This window comes from Struthio camelus, chromosome 3 (genome assembly GCF_040807025.1).
Source record: "Struthio camelus isolate bStrCam1 chromosome 3, bStrCam1.hap1, whole genome shotgun sequence".
NCBI classification, from domain to species: domain Eukaryota; kingdom Metazoa; phylum Chordata; class Aves; order Struthioniformes; family Struthionidae; genus Struthio; species Struthio camelus.
Window position 1 is genome coordinate 102,756,616 of NC_090944.1, and position 22,676 is coordinate 102,779,291.

The 22,676-nt window shown below is 40.4% G+C and overlaps 1 protein-coding gene across 14 annotated transcripts in view; it reads left to right on the plus strand.

Moving 5' to 3' along the window:
- The first annotated feature begins 351 nt into the window (after positions 1–351).
- BIRC6 (baculoviral IAP repeat containing 6) overlaps positions 352–22,676 on the plus strand; it is a 200,294-nt gene continuing 177,969 nt past the window's right edge. For 13 of the 14 annotated variants that reach the window (XM_068939391.1, XM_068939399.1, XM_068939403.1 and 10 more), the window contains exons 1-5: positions 381–741; positions 16,594–16,775; positions 19,619–19,756; positions 20,146–20,339; positions 22,330–22,441. In XM_068939391.1, the coding sequence (XP_068795492.1) occupies positions 492–741; positions 16,594–16,775; positions 19,619–19,756; positions 20,146–20,339; positions 22,330–22,441 (876 nt within the window). In that variant the 5' untranslated portion in view covers positions 381–491. Of the gene's footprint in view, positions 742–16,593; positions 16,776–19,618; positions 19,757–20,145; positions 20,340–22,329; positions 22,442–22,676 lie in introns of all 14 variants that reach the window. The other variant, XM_068939394.1, reaches the window with a different exon arrangement.

Genomic DNA, 22,676 nt, shown 5'->3' on the forward strand with positions numbered 1-22,676 from the left:
GGCCCGGCCCAGTCCGAACGGACCGGCCGCCACCGAGACCCAACGGCCTCCCGCGCGCTCCCCTCATCTGCGCACGCGCAGGCAGGGCAAGGCGGGGCAGAGGCGCCTTTTGTGTAGCTCCCCCCCCTCCCGCCACGGCTCGCGCGCCCATGAAGGCGGGCGGCAGCGCGCGGGCGCGCGCGCGGCGGCAGCAGTAGTAGAGCTCGGCCCCCCTCCTTCCCCCCGCCCCCGTGACGAGGCGCTGCTGGCGCTTTCCTTCCCGCCTCCCCTCCCCCCCCCCCCCCCCCCGCTTCGCGCCGCCGGTCTCAGGCTCGCGGTCGGTTCCGCATCCGGCGCGGTTGCGTCACTTCCTTCTCACGCCGGCGCTCTGCCTTTCCCCCTCTCCCCGGACCCGGATGGTGACTGGCGGCGGCGGCGGCGGCTCCCGGGACTGTCACTGAGCGGCTCCCCCCGGGCCTCTTGTCCTGAGCGGCGGCGGCGCGGCCGGGAACATGGCTGCCGCGGCCTCCTGCTCCTCGGCGGCGGCGCCCGCCGGGCCCGGGCCTGGGCCGGTGTCGGCTGGGCCGGGGCCCTGCGAGTGGCTGTTGCTGCGGGACGGCTGCTTGCGCTGCGACGCCGACGGCCTCTGCAGCCTGTGCTACCACCCGGCGCTCAACGCCATCCTGGCCGTGACCGCCCGCGGCGCCATCAAAGTCATCGACGGCACCTCGGGGGCCACGCTGCAGGCGTCGGCACTCAACGGTGAGAGGCGGCCCGCGGGGCCCCCGCGGCCCGGCCCCCGCCCGGCGGCTGCGGGGCGGCGAGGGGAGCGGGCCGCGGCGCCCCCCGGGCGGGGGCCGGGCACGATCGCGGCGCTGCGGCCCTCGGAGCCGCCCGGGGGAGGTGGCCGGAGGCTGGAAACAGGCGTTGCGGCGGGTGAAGGGTTTCCGCGTGGGGAGACACCGGGGCGTGAGGCTGGGCTTAGTTCAGGCTCTTCCGTCCCGGGGGGTTTCCCCTGTCTTTTTTTCACCCCTTTCATGTTTCTCAAGCCTGAACGGTTTCTACCCTTCCCGTCAGAGAGTGTCGTGTAGGTAGTACCGAGGCATTTCTGTTCTTGTAAAATGTGTTGGCGTGTTTATTAAAACGTTAGGTGATGGAGAAGTGTTGCAGGTAGGGCAGGTTTTTTTTATTTTAATTTTTCAGGTGTTCTTGTAGAAAACAGAGTTGAACCTTCCAAAGAATAGGACAAATATGCTTTACTGGATCAGCTTAGTTCTAGTTCTTATTGTTATCTGATACTGTTAATGTATTTATTTACTGAGTCCTAATCTGGGTATGGTAAGGAAGTTTAGCCTCTTAAAGGTGGCATTTGTTGTATGGTTCAGAATAATTTAAAATTCAAAATCTTGTCTTAAGTTATTTGATAGTATGTTTTTATATGCTTGCATAGTTCTCCAGGCTGAGTATCATGAGAGTCGCTTGTGCTTGTAATAGTATCCTTGCTGTTATGTTAAGGAGGCATGATTATTTACTGACTTTGTGGAAGCTAAGACTGTAGCATCTTCATTAATATGAAGCAATTTTTTTGTTATCCTTGGCTGTTTTTACGGTATTTACAAACCAGCTCTGTAGAAAACAAATCTGCATGTGATTAACAGCTTTTCTCCCTGGTTCATTAATGCTTTTTAGAAGTGTGGTACTTGTCAGAATATTGTGGGCTTTTTGATTTGTTGTAAGAACAGTCTTTAGTATAGAATGATCTGTGTCTAATGAGTTGTGTATTTCCACTTTCAGTTTCTCCTTAGGGTTGTGTAGCTGGGTGTTAGGAGGAAGATTTAGCTTCTCTGAGTGGAGTTAGTGAAGGGCTGATGGTCACAACCTGAATATGGCATAGTAATGTCAAGAATTGTGCAGAGATATCATGGCTTGGATAATACATATACATTCACCTTGAAAACCAGCAGCTGTATTATAATGTGAAACTGAAGAGAACAGGACGAAAATGAGTGATTTCGTTTCGCTGATTAAAGTAGATACATTGTAAAGGGTAAGCGGTTGGAATTAAACAAAAAAAAAAGCAAGTTCTGTAGAATTACTAAGAAGCTATCAACTGCTTTTCCTGTATATCTTTTGTATTGAAAATGAGGATGAGACTGTTGTGCCGTGTTTCCTGCTTTGTTCAGAATTCAAACTACTTTACTTGTATAATTCCCTCTCCTCTACCTTGTTCTCTCCTAAAGTGCTTTTTTTATTAATAACTTCAGTTCTTATTTTTCTTCAGACTACTACCAGAATTTGGTAATTGCTTTTAAGTTGTAGAGGAACAGGGCATAAATCAAGGACCTAGTTTGTAACGGATAGTCTGTATAGGAGGTGCTTAATTCTGATGCACAGAAAAACTGCACTATGAATCAAAGTCTAAGTGTTGTTTCTCACTTTTCTGTGATAAAATTCTTGCAGGAGATGTACGTTAATATTCAAAGGTTAATGATGTTTCTCCCCTAGACATTAACTATTTAAGAATAACTTATTACTTTGGTTCTGTTGCATACATTGCATGTATACTTCTGTTAGTGCCAGTCTGTCTCTGTGACAGTCACCATGACTTTAAAAGATGGATTCTGCCCCTCCTTACATGAAATCAACTGAATTGCTTGCAATTTACCCAATTTTTTTCTGCTAATGTTGCAGATAAATATGTTACTGGGAAAAATTTATAACCCTTAGTTTGATTTGAAGAAACTTCAAGTGAATGTCCTTATGGATTCAGACAGGGATGCCTGCCAGAGATCAAGTTTGTCTTAGCAGTTGGTGTCTGTTGGTTATTACTGACTGTTCATCCTTGTTCTCTGCCTCTTCAGCCCTTCTTTGGGACGAGAGGAAAAGAGAATTTAACCATTTTCTGGTATCTGTCTACTCTGTGCAAAATGTGAGCTCTTTCAATGTGGGATTGCCATAAATGACAGGTTAAAGGATGTGATTTCTGCAGGGACTACTGGTGCTATGGCTAAAAATAGAACCCTTGGGAATTAAAACTGTTTCTATTGAGAGACTACTGTCCTCCTTGGTAACTGGGGGTTGCAGGTAATCTTTTGCCAGGCTCAAAGATTTATGTTGGACAGAAATGTTGTTGCTCATTACCCAAAGAGAAACAAAGCATAGCAGGCCTTTCTTTCTACAAAGCAGAGCAAGAGAAAGGGTTCTCCTTCATCCAGGAACGAAAAAAAGACCACAAAGCCTGAATGTTGCTTTTACCTGCGGTTGCAGTTCACTGCAGCGATACAGTTAAGCTTTGAGCTCATTCTTCAGGGAAAAGATTGAACCTGTGGAATACTGAATCTGGTAAAGCACTGGAGACTGCCGTCATTAGAATCTAAATGCAGATTAGTCTCTTTATTTAAAAGAACGAGACAGAAGATCCACAGTCAAAGTACTGTTTCGTTATAAATCATCTCTTCCCGATGCTTCCAAACATAAGAACACGGTCTCTGGCCTGTACGCTTCAGTTTCTCATGTGAACGTCATAGGCCTGCTGTATCTGATGATCCAGGGATTGTTATTCTGAACCCACACTGCAGGAATTCAGTGAGGAGTATTCATGCTTTTTACTCGCATTCCATTCGCTTGCAAACACTGAATTTTCATCAGATCTGTCTCCAAAACAGGTATGGTTGTCTTTTACTGTTTAAATCTGTTCACTGTATGGGCATTGTAGGCTTATTCAAGATGGTGAAGTGATCATTAGCAACAACCCGGAGTGAGGCAGTGAATAAGAATACCATTGGTAAGGGGAAAATCAGATGACCCTTTAAAATAAATCTTTGTCTTACCTGATGATGCGGTTGTCCTTTCTATTCTGCCAAGGCTGTTACACACAAAATATGCCCTTCAGTGATGGACTAGGGAAGCGCAAGGAAAGTTCTTGTAATTACTGGATATTATGCCTTTTTATATGTTTATTAGTAGTGGCATGTTGATAGATTTGCCTGGCACAGATGCCAAACTAGTCCCAAGTACTTTATTCCCCCTCTTAGGGATTTAAGCATTTGCGTGCTTCCAGTTCCAGTTTGAACACTGGTAGGCAAAGAGCATGAATGAGCCAAATATCAGTCTCCAAAAATAGCACTCAGGAAGAGCCTTTCCCTCTGCCTCAAAAATCAAAACAAAAAAGCCAAACAAAAGACCCAAAGGAAGCAAAACAAACTTCCAGAATAATCTCAGGTGACTCTCTTAGTCCTCAGAGACTTTTTTTGACTCTTCAGATCCTTATTTACAAAGAAAATAAGAAAACTGCTTGAACTACAACGGTGCTTTAATTCGCAGAGAAGTTTGCCCAGGGACACAACAAGAAACTGAAATGCAGCACTTGATGGACCCTGAGCATCCCAAATGTTTCTGTAGGTTTTTCTAGATGAATTTCACATAGCACTGGATTCGGAGTCTTGTTTATTCAAATGCACAGCATTTCATAGCTGAATTCTTCTAGATTAATATAGAAGCCCAAGCAGTAATCAAAATACAGACTTTTGAATCCACGTGCTTAAGCACTTAACAGAGAAGGATCTGAGAACAACTCTGTTCATTGTGAATGTATACCAGCTCCTGTAGGGGAAGCAGAGACTCTGAATTATTGGCCTTCAACCCCATTTCTTCAACAGAAAAATTTAGAAGGAAATAGATCCCAGCCCGGGAGGCTTGCTGCCACAGGGCAGCAAGTTTTAATATCGTTGTCAATCTGTCTGTGTTCCATTTTGAGAAGTCCTTGTTTGTTGTCAGGTGGTCTGGATGACTTGGAATTACGGAGCATTGGAAATGAATCAAGGGATATCCGGTTACTTTTCTTTTGGTTCCTTTCCATGTGATACAGAAGGCAAAAAGATTCTCTTTTTCAACCTGGAAATCATGGAGGGGGTGCACATTTCTGAAAATCTCCAGGAAGAATCAGTCAGTGGAGTCTGCCATCCAGTTCTAGGCCTGAAACACCTGAAAACATTATCAGCAGCTTCAACTGTTTCAAGCTCACTGTCATATTACTGTTTAGATTATTCCATTCTTCATTCCTCATAATTGGTGTGAGGTTCTTCCTCTTCCGAAAGTGTCTGTCTGTTCAATTACAAGACAAAAAAATTCCTATTATGATGAGGGCTCTTGCTATTAATATAGATTTTTTTTCCCCCCTTAATTATCTTCCCCATCACATGGGGGGAGTACTGTCAAATATCTAGTGATCGGCTACAGCCCATCTTGTGTTTGAGTATGTTTGCACTTGGATGACATGCTGATCTGTGAAAAGCTTTTCTCAGAGAGATCATTTTCTCAGAGAAGTGCTTTTGCTCTCCCACAGTATAGAAGAACTGTTAGATTTGAGTTCAGTGTTTTATCCCAAGAAAGATTCCAGACCCGTGTGCGGCTCTATTTGGCTGTTTGATTAATCAGAGAATGCCACATATCCCTTGTTACTTGACGTGCAGCTTGCCAGACTATCACGGTGCTGTTAATTGACGCTTGCAGGCTTTGTGGAAGTACATCTGGACTGTCTTTTGCAGAATCCTTTGGGTAAAACTAGAGGTTTTATCTTTTCGTATACCCTTAAAATGCAAAGGCACGTGTATGTCTAGCATTATTAGGTTTATTGCAAGGATTCAGCAGTAATAAGACACAACGATGCATATGTTATGCTGCAGGCAGGATAGCCCAAGAAGTCGTTCGTAGCTGGACTGATGGATTCATGGCTAGCACTACAACAGTAGAGCTGCGTTGTTAAAGGTTGCAGAATGCTTTAATGTCAGATCAGCAGAAGTTTCCTAGACCTCTGCAGACCTTTAGAAAAAGTCTTCTGCAGGAAGAGAGATCTTGCAATGAATCTGCTTGTCACTGACCCAGAGAGGAAGTTAACTGTGCTCTGAGTGAGGGATTTGAGCTTTGGCATCCTGCTCTATTTTGCCTCTCAGGTAGTTGAGGTATTTCTTGCTGATATGAAGAGTCCTGGGGAAAATACTGATTTTCAGCCTCAGTGCTGATTGTGGTCCTATTTTGGTCAAGACAGGTTCTTATATGTTTATGTGATGGAACCCTTCAGCCGAGCTCCTAGTCACATTATATCCTGGTTATACAAAACGTAGATGAAAACTAGCTTATATTCTGGCAGAATGAACTGGTTAGTTCAAGTGCAGAACATTTTGAAAGAAAGCAGATAAATCTCTGTGAGACTCCATCTAACAGTAATGTGAAGAAATTTTGGCTTTGGATTGTGTATCCTTGTCTGTCTTGGAAACGCAATTTTCTTCTTTTTTCTTTTTCTTTTTTCTTCTTTCTTTTTTTTTTTTCCTGGGTCCTGAACATCAGGATGTTTGGGTCTAATATAGTCTTCTGTTCTGTGGTTGGCCCTTTCTAGCAGCCCAGCATAATGCTAGCTGGCTCAGTAGAACCACTTTCAGAGTCCTTAGCCATATTATTTATCACAATATTTTTATGGTTACTAGTGCCTTGGTATCCATAACTTGAGCTGAAGTTAAATACATCTAGGCTTTTATAAGACAGAGTGTAAGAAAAATCTGTCATAGACTGAAGATTTACCTTAATTGTTTCTCCCAAGTTTTTAATAATGATTGTGTCTGACTTCTTCTGTTAATTCTTGATCTGTTATTCCAGTGTTTCTTTCCAAGTTATGCTCAAATCAGGAAACAAAACTGTCTGTCTTCTGTTATGAAGGTTCTGTAATTCCCTTTGAACATCACAAAGTTTTTCAGTATGTTTCTTAGACTTTTTTGGAGGTAAGGCTCAAAACCATGTGGGCTTTTGGACAACTCTTCAGTACATCTGACTGTTAAGTCATGTTATGAGATAGCTTATTTTCTGTTCTACTACGATCGGTAGCTGCTCACCACTCTATATATTTTTAAATAAAAAATATGTATGTGGATCAGTTCACTTTCCAGATGGTTCTTAACTGATGCCATAGTATTGCATTCTGCTGCTAGAAAGCTGTTCTTTTAAATAATTAATGCCCTCTTAATTGCAACCACTGCTTGCAATCATCTCAGTGCCTATCACCAAGCAGACAGTTCAAGAAAGGCTGCCTGCCTTAAATTCTTCAATTTGTCATATCCACATGGATACCAGTATTTATCACTTCTTTCTGCTTCTGTGGAGTCAAATGTTGAATTTCGTATTGGCCTAATTCCTGTGCTGCCTTGCCTTTGGGAGGAGTAGCAAGATTTGTTAAGGACCCAGTCAAAAAGTAGAGAGGAAGTCTGGTATATGCAGCACTTCTACTGTGGAACACATTTATTTTGAAGATTTGCATGCATGTTAAGGGACAGCACGTGTTGCTGATGATGCACAAGAGGGGAAGAAACTCAACTTTTGTTTTACTACCTCGATTGAAAATGTAGAGTTATGAAAATAATAACTTATCTGTCAAATAAATGTAAACATTATTTTTGAAATAACTTCCTGGGGTGTTTGCTAGGGCTCTTCAGTAAGTGTTCTACTGATAATTTTTTTAATGTGTAACTTGAGGGAAGAGGGAATTTGATTATCAGTTAAGCAGTCTTGAAAATGAGTAGCGTTCCTGAAAACAAGTATCCGTTCTCATGTGCAGGTTAATAAAGGCTTATATAGCCTACAGTCTGCCAGGCAGTTCTTTGTTCCACTCTACAGTTCATGGGGGAGAACTGTCTGGTCCACTGCACTTTCCTGACCTGACTGACTGTGAAGCAGTAAGGATCTCAGCTGAGCGTTTGGCAGCTGTTGGTGAAGAGTTTGAAAAACCGTTTACTAGGCAGCAGGCTACAGAGACTCCATCAGGAAAAACTCCTATGGAAAGGAAGAGCTGGGAGGGGGAGGGATGGGACTCTGATAAATTGTATGCTTGACTGGATGAGAGTGGGGAAAAGGGTTAGGGAAGTAGGAAGGTAGGCCGATGACCTTGAAGAAAGACTGGAAAGATAGGCAGTTTTTTACTGGGGAGTAATAAGGGGCTGTGGTTATTGTGGGAAAGGGTTGTGACAGACTGACCTCCGTTGACCTCTCTACTACTTTATCCTGGCTTCATGTTGCAATATAAATAATGACACTCAAGGCTGCTTATTAGTCTTTTTTAATAGTATTTTTTTTCTATTTAATTTTCTGGGTTTTTTGTAAGTTACAGTCAACAAGAATAGCATTTTCCAAGATTATTGTTAGGTTCCCTCTCTAGTCAGTAAAGAGGAAGGGAGAAGTCCCTACTCTGAGCAAACCCTTGAAGGAACCTGCTTCTCCCTTTTCTTTTTCCTTTCCTACCAGAGCCTGGAAAGACTAGTCTTACAAGGCTTAAGTTTCCCCATTTTAGTAACACTACTGAAATTAAACTTATATAGTTACCATGTTCAAATATTCCTATGCTGCAAATAGTTGTCTTAAAGTGCAAGTTGCTTTAATCTTGCCAGCTATTCTAAGGAACTTGAAGGCCGATCCTAAACTATGGAGTTGCACTTTTAAATATAGCTGTACTAAAACATGAATGAATTAGTTTGTTCTACTTCAGCTTTCCTATGAAGCAATTAGGAGAGAGAAAGATCCTATGAGAGTGCATTTAATTAGTTTGAAGTATGCCTAAGGATTAGTGAAGTTAGAACCTGATGGACTGGAGCCTGAATTGGCTCCTAGTGCCAGAATGAAGTCTTGGATTTTTGACAGAATATGGAAATATCAGATCAATGCACAGCAGTGATCGAATAAGCAATTACTAGAGGTATGTTCAGCTATGCAATGCCATAGGAATATTGTAAATGGAATATAGACACTTAAGCCCACTGCATGTTTCTGAAAAATCTCTTTAAAGACGTGCAACAATAGCATGCAGGACAACAGAATATTTTAAGAATGAAGAATACCTCTTAAAGGTAATACCAGCTTAGAACCATAGAAGAATTTAGGTTGGAAGGTTCCCTTGGGGAATGTGTCCGACCTCCTGCTCAAAGCAGGACTAACTTCGAAGTCACGTCAGCTTGTATAAGACCTTGTCCAGTTACTCTTGGAAAGTCTCCAAGGATGGATGTTCCAGAAGATTTCTTGACTACTTTCTAATCACTTGGCTACCTGTGGTTAACCACTCTTAAGGTGAAGAATTTTCTCCATATGTCCTATTGAAATTCCCTATGTTTCGGTTTATGATTATTGCCTCTTGAGCTTTTGTTCTGCACTTCTGAGAAGAATTTGCTTCTCCTTCTCTGTAACTTCCATTGAAGTAGCGGAAGACTGTTGTCACATTTCTTCCTTGACTACTTTTGTGCAAACTGAATGAGCCCTTTAGCCTTTCCTCAAGTGTTACATGCTCCAGCCCCTAACTGCCTTAGTGGCCCTCCACTGGACTCTGTCGAGTTTGTTGATACTTAACTGAGGGACCGTACCAAATGTGAAGCCACATTTGGAATGCAAGTGCTGAGTAGAGAGGTCTAATTTTTCCATTAATCTACTGCCTGTGTGGTCCCCTGTGTGGGACTTTTCATTGCTGCAAGGATGCACTGCTGACTTTTGTTCAGCTTGTCCATCAGGATCCCCAGCTGCTTTCTGCAGGGTTGCCACCTAGACAGTTGGTCCCCAGTTTTGGTTGATGTATGGGCTTATTCCGTGCCAGGTGCAAGACTTTGTTGAACTTCAGGATGTTTGTGTCAGGCTATTTCTCTGACTTTTTGAGATCGGTTTGAATGGCAGCCCTCTCCTTTGAGTCAGTTGCTCCCTCCAGTTTGGTATCATCCACAGTCTTGCTGAGGGTGCGTTCTCTCCCATCGGGCAGGTCATTGATGAAGACCGTAAACAATATCAAACTTGAGGACTACCACTCATAACTGGATGCTGGATAGACTTTGTATCATTTAACTATTAACTTTGAGACTGACAGTCCAGCCAGTTTTTCACTCGCCTTGTAGTCTTCCCATCTGCTTCTGAGAACTTAGTGCTTCTCTCAACTTAGATGTTTTGGAAGCTGCTTAAAATGTTTGGAATTGGGAACCTGAAAGGACGAAAATAGAGAATCTGAACCCTTTCCTGCCAAACAGACTTGGATGTTGTAAAGAGCCTTAACTAGAGATGTTCTCTCCTGTTATAGAGGCTGCAGGATGCATAATAGATGAACTCAGCTCCACTAGCCATTTTAGTGGCAGAAGAAGGACTTGGTGATAACATTTCTTCTGGCATGGGTTCTTTGTTATGAAATGCTGTGATGGGAATTACTTTTCAAGAATGGGTACTTCCTGTTGCTGAACTGTGAAGTATTCCTTGCCTGTCCCTAATTCTGTGTGGAGGCTGTGTAATCTGTCTTGTCTGAAACTTCTGAAAGACATCTTTCCTGAAAGCTTTTGATAATAGTTTTCATTTTGAGGAAAAATATTGAAAAAGACAGTCGCTTGTGAGATGCTTGAGTGTTTACAGGAGAATTGCAGTAACTTAAGCTTTCTCAACTTTCCTGAGTTTGCAGGAAAGATTGTAGAGTACTCTGAAATCTTTCATAATTCGTTTTTGGGGACTGTGATATAAAGTTCTCTGAGCTATATTCTGCCTAGCATATAGGACAACAATAATGTTAGATGGACGGAGATCTAAAACAACATCAAGTGTGTGGGCACAAAGCTCACCACAGTATTTTCCTGCTGATTCAGTCTCCAGTGGCTTAAGTCTGTAGAATAGAAAAGGACCTTATGCCTGCAAACATAATAGCCATGAGATAAGAACTGCCTTGATCTTGGTGGGCTTTTGTTTATGTTCTGAAACCTTGTAAATGTTAATGTCAGCTTCCGTTATTAGTTGCTTGATCAAACATATCTAGTTAATAGTCATGTGCCACAATCTCCAAAGTTTCTGCACAGAACACATCTTCCTAGTCCGCCTTAACAAGAATTATTTCACTTTAAAACTAGCTATCATACAGTGTAACTGATACTGAAACAATAATGTCGCATGTTGTTTGCCAAAGGTAAAGTGAACTATAAATCATATGTCTTGACCTTAATTAACTAAATGCAGTTTTAACATTTTAACCTTGCCTCCTTTAGCGCTTCTACTGCTTGGAGAACATTTTTAGTTTTCTTTCCTGTTTCAACTCTGCAGGTGCAGAGTTTGTTCAGTCATTTTGGACTGCTATTTTTAGGTCATGTGGCAGATGGAGATGTGTGTTTATAGTGAGACTTAAAAGTGAAAATGTTGCTTATGTATGAAGAAAGATGGTTTAAGCATGGATGTCTACTTCATTCATCTAAAACGGTGACTCTCAAACTTGTCATCTAGTAAGTCCCTTTCTCCCCTTTTCCCAAGTCTGAGAATCCTTTCATTGTGGGAGACTTGTGGAGCGTCTTCCTTGTGGCAGCAGTGTACTTTGCTGAGGTGGAGTCTGGAGCAAATCAGGGCCTGGGGCTGGACCTGGAAGATAAAAGTGCGCTGCTGAAGCTTCCAGTGAAGAGGTAGGTGAGAAGAGGAGGAAAAGAGAGAGTCCGTAGCTGCTAAATTCAGTGATGGTGAGCAGTCAGGGCCCGGTTTGGCCATGCCTTAGCCATCTTCTCGTTGCTGTGGTCTCAGGTGTTCCTGAGCAGCGTGTCCTTTTTTCCTTTGGGAGCCATTGGTCTAAAATACTTTAGAGACAGCTTTTTAAACCAAACTGTTTTGGTGGTTTGCCTTTTTTCCTGTTTTTGTAAAGGTGTTACTCTTTGTAAATTGTGATTTTTATGTAGTATTAGTTCAGAATATATAGGTTTTGTAAATAAAGCAAGCTTGCAAACTGTAAGACTTTTTTTTTTTTTTTTTTTGACTGTAGAACTTCACCAGAGTTTAAATGTTCTGATGCTTGCCTCTATCAGACAGAACTAGTTTTGCACAAGTTTGTGTTGCTCGGGTAGCATATAATGAGGTGTTCTATTTAATAACTGGATTTTTCAGTTGGTTTTATGGTTTTGTGAAATGGTAGCAATAGCCTAGCAACAAATGAGGATAGCTATTTGTTTTGGAGGGGACTGGCTCCTTCCACTCTTCCCCTCCCCCCGCAGTTCCCTGGTACATGTGCAAAGTGTGAGGGAAGTTGCTGAGTAGTGTTTTGGTGAGAAGCTTTTTCATCTCTAAAGGAAAAGATAGGTTTGCTGTCCCGTTATCCTGGCTTATGGAAGCAGAATTTCACATAGCATATTACAGTAAGTGATAATATCTCCTAAACTTGAAGCTTTACACGCACACCTGACAATAGCAAGAGAAAATGCAATTTTGTTTTCAGTTCTCCCAGTAAACTTTAAGGACTTTTGCAGTTGTACCTTTCCCTTCTCTTGAGTTCTTGGGTTCTCTTACCCTTAAATAGCTTGAGAGTGGAGGTCTAACGGTAGTGGTTAATAGGGTAGATAACACTTTTCATCTCCTGAAACTGTATACTTTTAGCTTCTCATGGTTGCAGTATTTTGAAAGGGATGCTGAGATATTCTTTAGATGTCCTAGTTTAAATTGGAAGTGGAAAAATGGGTACCAGTGCACATGGTTTGTTGAGCTGAGGGGATTTTTTTTTTCCTCCATACATTTTACTTTGTAATTCCCAATCTAAATCCTAATTACTTTACTAGATTGAAGTTATGGATGTTCCTTTAGATGTTTATCTGCCTTGGATCTTGGCATTATGGAATCAGTGCGATGATACGTGTATTTCTTGCTCTTTGTAGCTGTGGATTAAAAAGTTACTCTACTGTAACTTAGAAATTACTATTTTCTTCTGGATGCTTTGCGTTGGGAGCTTCTTGTTGAGAGAATTAACTTTGTCCTGTGTTTTAGCCCTACCTTGGGTTACCAATTTTTAAGCTGACTTGACTTTTTTGTAATATAAGAAAAGATTCAAGATGTTACTATAAACATTAACCTAGATTTTCATCTCTCTTTAATGACAGCCATGAGTTTTCATGTAACTGCTACTTCCACTTAAACTCTAAAAGCTTCAAGGCAAAAACTGTCTGTGACAGAGAAATTGAAGGAAAAGCTTTTAAATTGTTCTACTTCTTGAAAACCAAGACTAATTCTTTAATTGGTTTGATGCAGCCCCATTTGGAGAGTTGAGGCCGGAAGACCTTTTGTAGGAGAAAATGGGGAGACTACATCATGCGTTCATCGTAATACCTGCCGACAAGGAGGCACAACTGATGTTGCTTACGCCCTTATATATTCCACAAGCAAGCTAATTTTCTACTTCTTTCTTTTTTTTTTTTTTTGGTATGTCAGATTTTGACCGTAGGAAATTGCTGATCTCTGGTCTCTTTGGTACAAAACAAAGAAGGGGGAGAGGGCTCCTTTTCTCAGTATTCTCCGTTTCTGCAGTCTGCTATGTGTTTACTTTTTTTATTTTAATTTTTCAAGCAGCCAGTTTTAAGGTTGTTATAGAGGGCGTACCATAATATAGAGTACTACTGGGCTTACATTTCCTGTATGTTAAGAGTCTGTCACGTTTCCTCATAGGAACTGTGAAAAGGTTTAATGGTCTCATTTTGGTTTGCCTTATTTGCAGTCCTAGACAGATAAGCCAGAGACGTGTAGAGGGGGAAGATGCTGTGATCTACTTGCGCCAAGGCTGTAAAGCAAAATTGTGTTACAAACTTTGAATTCCTTCTTTCTCCACCCAAAGTAAATTATAGCTAAAGGAAGAAGAATAGCTGAAAGAAGAATAGCAATTGGATTTTGGTGATCTGACCTAAGCCATTTACATGAAATTCTTGAACTGTGAATCGTGAAGATGCACATCACTAGTTTTTGCTAGTAAACATAGCCAGGCTGGACACCTAGGATAATAATGTTGTAATACCACCAGTAGGTCTGTCAAAGAATACTGGTCAGAGCCCTTTGGCATGTCGTAAACCATTGACGCTAAGTTTGAAAGGACTGTTCTGTAGATGCTTTGAGGACGTTTAATCTTTTGTAGGCGTTTGTTCAACGCTTGAGACTTTTAAATACTTCAATTTCCTGATTCTTAACCTGCTGTCGTAATCATGTTGCTAGCCATGTGTAAACTATGATCTGATGTGAGACCAGTTTTGAAATGTTATTTCAACTTCAAAATTGAACTGCTAGGTTTACAAAATAGCTTGTCAGCAGTTCAGAGGCTATTCAAACTGTAAACCAGTCCATTGCAGAATGTGCTTCCCTGGATATGGGAATGATGCTGGATATTGAGTCAATCATTTCCTTGAGGTTCCGCAGACGTAAGGTAGCTTGTTTTGGTTTTATGTGCTTTGGATAAAATACAAGGAGCAGCTGTAAATAACTTCCTAGAGACAGTTTGGCCAAAATCTTTCTGGCAGTGTAACTGACCGAAATGTTAAGCAGCACTGTGAGAGTCACAGCTGTCAGGCAAGATACTGCTTGTGCCTTAGTCATAACTTTTTCTGTGTATTTTTTGTTTTGTTTTGTTTTTTCCTCCTTAACAGGGCAGAAGTATGATGTTGATTAGGCATGTTATCTACCTCACTAGTGATCTTCACTGGCTTTTAAAAATTGGGACTAATGCAGAGGATATTTGTTAGCCTTGGACAAGTTGCGCTTGAGACTTCCCTAACTTCTCTACAAAATTGATAAAATAAGACAGAACGGTCTAGCCTTGAAAGCTGCAAGAGACTGGGGCTCCTGCAGGCTGCTGAACTTGTAGTCACGGAGCATGTGCATACTCCTGTGCCTAGCAGGAAGTAAGGAAGCTGCAAAAAAGGGTGCACATGCTGTAAGTGGTGCCTGAAAAGGTGAACAGCTTTATCCACCTTCTTTGGGAAGGTGGAGAAGAGAGATAATGGGTTAAAGAAAGTGTCCTGTAGTCCATTGCTTGGATCTTCTTGAATAGACTGCAAAATCCAAGTTAATGTACCAAGGTTTTTAGTTTAGAGCATCAGATGCTTTTCATTTTATTTACATAGTGGTTTCCAGTGCATTACTGAGACACATTATTTTTAGAGAAGTTAAAACTTATATTTGAATTTTAGTAGAAAATGTTATTTTTCTGTAGAGCGAACAACTTCCTTGCCCGCAGCTGTGTTGTATGTTGAAATTCTTGTGTGAGGAACTCCAGCATATTGGCAGAAATGCAGTTTGAAAGTAGTTGATTCACCATTCAGAGGACCCTTTTTTGATGAGCTAGAACTAATGCCTTTACAACCATGAAGTGATTCCAGGGGGCTTGAAGTGCTTCTGACGCTTACAGCGATGATTACAGTTGCAGTTTATTTCACACAGTGGAAGGCTTATGTCCTATATTTTAAGAGTACAGGAGTCATTGTTTCCCGAAATTTCAGTGAGAAGGACAGCTGACAACTATTCTTGACTAGAGTTTTGGAGAGAGAATACCACAAATGCAATGTAGGCATTGAAGTCAAGGTCAGATTGATGTGCCCTCTATCTGGAGAAGTTTTGATTTCCATTTAACTATATCAAAGTGTAAAAATGGGAGACTTTGGGGATTACGTAGTAGCTGCCTGTATCTGGATGCTTAGCTGTATGCTGACTACCTAAATGAAGGTGTTTTGTTGTTCATAGTAAAATCCAGTATTTGAAGAAAGAGGAGAATCAGGGCAGGGCTTGATTAACGTAGAATTTTGTGAAACTCCTGTTCCTGTGCAACAAGAAAAGATCTGTGTTGATGAGGCAGCGGTTTCAGCTTTGTCCTCTGAATGATGTGTCCATGTGCTTGCAACACGCTTACATTCTGCTTCTGTAGCAGCAGCTTATGCTTTCCATGAAGTTAAGCACTTTGCCTTCTACACAGATAGCATATCACATGGATTGAGTTTTATAATCCTTCCAACCTTAGGCACATGATAATGTCTAGCATTTAAACTCTCCTTGGGCTCATACCTATTGCCACAGCCCTTAACTCACTTATCTGCTGACAGTCTTTCTCCATAGCACCAAACTTATCTAACCTGTTACTGACGCGTGCAGTGCAGAGCAGGAAGAGAAATAAGCTACCTTAGTATCTCAAGGAACAAATGCCTCTCTTGTCTCTGATAATGCACAGAAACAGGCACAGGTGTTGTTAAGTACTCCAAAATCTCTCCTCCAAGTGTGCTTCTCTTAAGCTGCTCTACTACTCAGTGCAGCTGGAGTGATTAGAAATGAGTCACATTGATTATTGCGTGTTCGGGAGGGCTGGGCTAATGTGGCATCGGCATATAACATGCTGTACCTAGTTTTAAAAAGTTTGAGTATTATTTTGCTTGATAGAATAATGTTTATCTCCCTTTATGGTAGTTTAGCGGTTCTGCCTCGATTTTTATGCTGACCTGTACAATGTAATTCCTATTATCCATTGTCAGCTAACATCAAGTACATTAGACATCTACTTCAGGCTTGCAAACACTAATTTAGGCCTTCTGGTAGGTATTGAACTTGAATAAGTAGCTGCTCCTGTAGCTCTTAAAATGGTTATAGTTGTTGATGGGATATGTAGTTTATAAAAGAAATAGGAAATATAAAAGTTTTGATGAAAGTTCTAGCAGTAAAAATGCTAGTTTTAGATCATCTCATGAAGTAAAGAATTTTGCTGAAGTGTCATGTTACTTCCCAGCACAGACTGTACAGGTCTTCTATAAAAGCTGTTTTCTAATAGCATCTTCTTTTGTGTCTTTCCCTTTATAGCTAAACCAGGTGGACGGGTGAAATGTCAGTATATTTCTGCTGTGGATAAAGTGATCTTTGTGGATGATTATGCAGTAGGATGTAGGAAAGATCTCAATGGCATCTTATTGTTAGACACAGCTCTGCAAACGCCTGTTTCAAAACAAGATGATGTGGTTCAGCTTGAATTGCCGGTTACAGAGGTAAGATATGGAAAAAGTATATATATATTTAAAAAAATAACTTTCTGTCAGGAATGGTAAAAACAGACTTTAGTCCCTGAGTTTCTAGTGCAATGCTAATAGCATGTAATGGGAAAATTGCCCAATTATTAAGTGTCATAAGGCAATGGCTTTTTGCAGTTACCCCTCTCTCAAACAAATGGGAACTTGCCTCATCAGGAGAGCATTATTTCAGAAGAAAGAACATGTCAATGACTAGAAATAAGGACTCAGCTCCAGATCTTTGCCACTGCTTAGGTGTGAATTCTGTATGCTATTCTAGAAGTCACAGTCTGGATTCCTAGGCTTCCTTGTTTTTTTTTTTTTTGTTTTTAGGCTTCCAGGGAAAAAAGTCAATTAAAAAAGATCAGTTAGTATGCTGATCAGTCAATTGCTACATGAGTGAAGAACTCATGCCGGAGTTTAACTTTTGCAACTAGATCACTTGGCCTAATAAAAGACTTTTTATCTGCAAACCTGGCTTCCCTTTTGCGCTTGAACCGTCAAGGCTACAGTAATGTCTTGGTTCCTTATGGTTTGAGACAATACAACCAAGTGTTCAGTATCGCTCTAAAGGAATCTAATCTATATATTTTTGCTTACAGTGTACGTGTAGGACTTTCTTGCATTGGTTTATCTTCAGCTAGTTTAGCGTTTATTAGATAAGGTAGCATGTGCCTTAGTATTTTAAAATGTTATCTAATACAAGGTAGCTACATTTTCTTCTATTCTAAGACCCCAGGTAATGAGAAAGGTAGCTTTCATCTTTCATCTTTTCAGTGATGATGAAGAAATAGAGGAGGAAAGTTGTCATCTGTATGACAACTTCAATCACAAGCCAGTTTATTTTAATTCTTTATGTTTGGGAAGAGCATCTGCCAATGTTAATGTTTAGAATAGTGCGTACAGTGGAAAATATAAAACCAGGCTACTAGATCTAGATTCTGGATCTTTAAAGCAGTCTTTGAGAAAAGCACCTCCCATTCATCTCTGTGGGAAATAAATGTACATTGAATGATATGTCACTGACAAAAACTTCTCCTGAGCAATGATTTAAAGTTTTTATATGCTGTTAGAGTGCTGAATGATGGGTGCTTATTGTGAACCGAAGAATGTGTGTTATGTGGGCTTTTTAACTACTTGTCTTGAGTAGGAGTAACAGCAATAAAATATCACTTTGTAGAGGTCTCTGAAGAGAGCTTTCCGGGTTCCTCAGGCTTGCTGCTACTGATGTTATTTTTACCCCTTTTGGGTCTAGAGGGTAACTACAAAATCTTGGTATGTGTGCCTGAATGTGAAGAGACTGACCTAGGTCAGCATTTCCTTTCATAAGTTTTGCTGTCATTTGTTTGCAATCTCACAATATGGTTAAGTACAAATTTTAAGTCTGTGTTGGTTTTAGCTGAAGATACTTACGGATTTCAAAAATAGTTTGTAGACCCTTCTTCCAAGGTTAGGATAGCAGCACTCCTCTGTAAACGTCCTTTCTTTAGAAACTGGAAAATGTTATAGTTCAATAAAAACAGATTTGGAGGAGAGTTCAGGAACAAGTCAGTGAGATGGGAAGAAAAACATTAGCACTCCTTAGTTCTTACCTTTGCTGTTAAAGAGGAGCTGTCCGGACCCGGGGTGTCTTCCGCCTAGAACTTTTTAAAATTGTGAACTTGCACAGTGCGCTTGCACAGTGCTTCTGTTGATCTGCTGTCATCTGCAAGAAACTTAGAAAGCATGAGATGACATAGGAATTTTTGTTATCCTTTTATGGAAGTCTAAGGAACAGACGCAGCCTTAGCTAAGGGACTCATTTGACTTGCTTCTATCTTTCCTTCCTTGTTTGCCCCCCTTTCCTCACCCCCCTGAAAAAAAAAGGAAAGAAAGAAGAAATAGGCAAGAGACTGTGTGCAGGTAATGGTAACTGGCTGCAAGTGGTCAGTCAGTCATTCTGTTTGGAATGGTGCCTGGCTGCTTAAAGTAGAGACTGGTAGTTGCCCTTGGGAAATATTTCCCTTTGCTTGGAACTTGAAAGATTTTATATAATGTTTTTCAGATGTAGTCTGTTTAACAACTGCCACAGAATGCTCTGTGCTTTCCGAATAAAATGTACTTTTAAATCTTAACTCTAAACAGGAAGTTAACAGGCAGTGGGGTAAAGTAGAAACAGGTGGGACTTGGACGAAGAAGTCTATAAATGAATGTTTATAGTGTTCTTTTCTACATGCATTATTTACGAGTGGTAAGAATCCTTTAGGTTAACTAGCCCGTTTTTTCCGCCTCATTTTTCAACTTCAGTAATTATACTATCTTGCAAGTGGTTTCTGATTTTTATTATTTTTTTTCTTTTACACAAAATTGTTTTTCTCAATATTGCTTTTTTTTAAATAGATAAAGGTGCTCAGAAAAGTGTCGAGACTTGTGGGCTTTGCTCTTGCTCTCGCTTCTGTCCCTGAGGCCGAATGAATCCTTTTGAAAGGAATTAGATTGTAGATGTGATTCCTTTTTTACTTGGCTTTAATATATGTCTTTTTTTAACTGTTTGTATTACTGACTTGGTTAACATTTGATAATGTTTTACCTGAGGGAATTTGTAGTAATTACTGACTTTATTGCAGCAGTTTATCCACTGAACGGGCTACAAAGTAAAGTTTGGAACTGCTTGCTCAAGGATTTGGAGGGCGGGGAGGGAGTGAGGGAGAATTATGTTCATATAAACGTATGGTAAGTTAGGGCAAACCAAACTGCATTTCTAGGAATAACGACACGAGTATAATTTTCATGTGTAGCTATCTAGCCTGGATGATAACTTTTCTTGCACATCTGTATTTTAGGCTCAGCAGCTGCTATCTGCTTGCATAGAAAAAGTAGATGTTTCTAGCACAGAGGGATATGACTTATTCATCACGCAACTGAAGGATGGTTTAAAAAATACCTCACATGAAACAGCAGCAAATCATAAAGTCGCAAAGGTAAGAACTTGTCTCTGTACTGTATAACATGAATTCCCAAGTCTAATTTGTTTGGCCACCATCGCTAAAGCGTGTAAAATGCTTGAGGTAGTGTGATGGATTTCATTTGAAGAGGATGAAAGGTAATATGTGTTCCTTAGTTCTTGTGTGATGTTTCGCCTGTTAAGCAAGAAACTAACAGGGTACTGAGCTTAACATTTGAAGTTACTAGCTTTCCTTGCATTAGGTTCATGTTTTTGTGTGTTCACTCTTGTATTAATTCTTAAATGCATTCAGTTCTAGGGAGAGTACAAAGTGTTTGTTTTGCTTTTGACACTTTTGTGAGCTATTTGTCGTTTATATTGTTACAATTTTTAAACATAAACTGCACACTTCTTTTCTTAATTTAGTGGGCAACGGTTACGTTCCACCTTCCTCATCATGTTTTGAAGTCTGTCGCCAGTGCCATTGTAAATGAACTCAAGAAGATAAATCAAAATATTGCTGCCTTACCTGTAGCATCCTCTGTGATGGATAGGTTATCTTACCTCTTACCCAGTGCGCGACCTGAACTTGGTGTGGGACCTGGTCGATCTGTGGACAGGTATATTAAGACAAAACGTGATGAATTTGATCCCTTAGCTGGATCAGAGTAAGCTCCTAGATGACTTTAATTCCTTTGCCAAAGGAAAAATGGAATTAGTCCTATTCTACATTTTCTTGTTCTTACCTGTACAGTTCATTTAACTGTTCAACGTACTTCAAATATTAGTAGATTTAGAGAAACGTTTATTGCCCAAAGACTGCCATGTCTGGATTTTAGCTTTAGTGCCAGTCAGATTGAATTCCCTTGGTTCCTCTTCCCAAGCAGACTTTCTGAAAGGTAACAGTTGCAGCCCTGAACTTGCATTCCTAGCTAGTGTTTTGACATGGGAATGTGATGTTTACCCAGGCTTTACTCTTCATAATGTTAGGTTATGGTAATATTTGAACAGTAACTTGGAAATGACTAGCTCTGGTCTAGAGTTACTGGCAGTACTCAAGCAAGTACTGTAAACCTTACTGAGAGTGCAACATTAAGATGTTCAGAAACTGCGTAGGTTTAAGAGCTTAATCAGGCCACTTTTGAATGCAAAAAGCGAGCACATGTCCCATCTACCAAAGGCAGGGCATACATACTATGCTGCATCATACAATCAATTCCTTGTTCTTCATAAGAAGTTTGAGTGTATGTCCATGCTTCCTCCTTTAGAGAACACAGCCTTTGCAGCATATAAGTATTGCTTCTGAAATTTCCAGTCACTTGCTATGTGTTTGGAATCAGAAAATTTTACCTCATAGACTGTTGCTTGATCTCTTTCTGATCTGAGTGACGATTTATAAGTATGCAAGTTTAACTCGTTATCTAAATCTTCATAAGCCAAGACTAGTTAGAACACTGATAAATCTTCTAAGGCTATAAATTAATGCCTTTTGAAAGTTTTTTGTGTGAATACTATTTTGCAAGACTATTATAATTTCTCACAGCTCAAATTTAATACAATTTATTGTGACCCCATACCTCCAGATCTAACTGTGTCTGTCCATATTGCTTTTATGATTAGAGCTCTCTGAGATCTATGTGTTAAGGTGGTAAGATGTCAAGTTAAGACAACGCTTAAATGGGTGCTGCAAGAATAGTTTACTTTGGGGAAACATTTAATATAATCATTCTTTTACAAGACTTGAATGATGTCAGCAGATTTTTTAAGAGTGTCTTTGGAGGGAAGAAACAAGAAATGAGGCACTCCTCCATCTAGCAACACCAGTTCCTCCAGCCGTGTGCTCCTTTCCATGCAGGATAGTGAATTGTGAGATGATACTGGAGAACTTTTGTCAAAGCTGATAAAAAAGCTGATAGTTGTTTCTTATGTACTCTTTCAGATGAGAGACATGCCCTGAAAATTAAGAGTGAAAGTTGGAAAAGAGAGGAGCTTCTTTTCTTTGTCGCTGTTGAATTTACAGGCTACTTCATTCTTTGATTTAATAGCTTATAATTTTAAGTATTGTAGTATGCAATGAATGCCAAATGTTAGGGGTTTAGTGCAGTGTATTCACTTAAGCCTAAAATACCAATTTTGGGGTATTTTGAAATATGTGTATTTGTATCTATTCAGTTAATAAACCCAAAATTCTGCAGTAGTGGTCATATTGATGAAAACTCTGTGGCAGCTCCATTGGGCTATACCATGCATCTTCCCTAAATGCAGAGTGGTTTTGGATGTCTGATGTTCTTTCTGAAGTTAGACCAAAAAGGCTACTTGGAAACTTTTGTTCATTGTTCTTGCTTTTAAAGCTTGTAGGTTGTTGTATTGCTTTTGGTCTTTCGCTGAGGATATACTTTAGGCAACTGAGTGAGAGCTTTGTTACTGTTCTATAATTTTTGATGATAACTTTAAAAAAAAAAATTAACCACTTCTGAGATATTTTTATATGATTTATTAAATTCTAGAAAAAAGTCAGATAGTTACCTATAACTTATTCTTAATTTGCTGTGACAATTTGATGTAGGTAATGTGAACTTTTTTTTTTTTTTTTATTAAAAACCTTCCTAGGTCTTTGATGTATAGTGAAGCTAACAGACGGGAGACATTCACCTCATGGCCTCATGTGGGTTATAGGTGGGCACAGCCAGATCCTATGGCTCAAGCTGGGTTCTATCACCAGGTAAAAGGTTTAGTTGTTCCTACTATTTGTTTCCTTGGCCAGGGCTTTTTTTTTAAAAAAAAAAAACAAACAAACAACAACAAAAAAACAGTTTCATGGATTCCTACACGGATGTAGAAATTGCATTGAGCGAGTTTGTCATTGAGAGCTCTTTTCTGAAGTTTCAGGTTTTCCTATGCCTTAAAGTTACTGCTTTCTTGTTCAGAATACAGAAAACTTTGTTGTGAGATTCAGC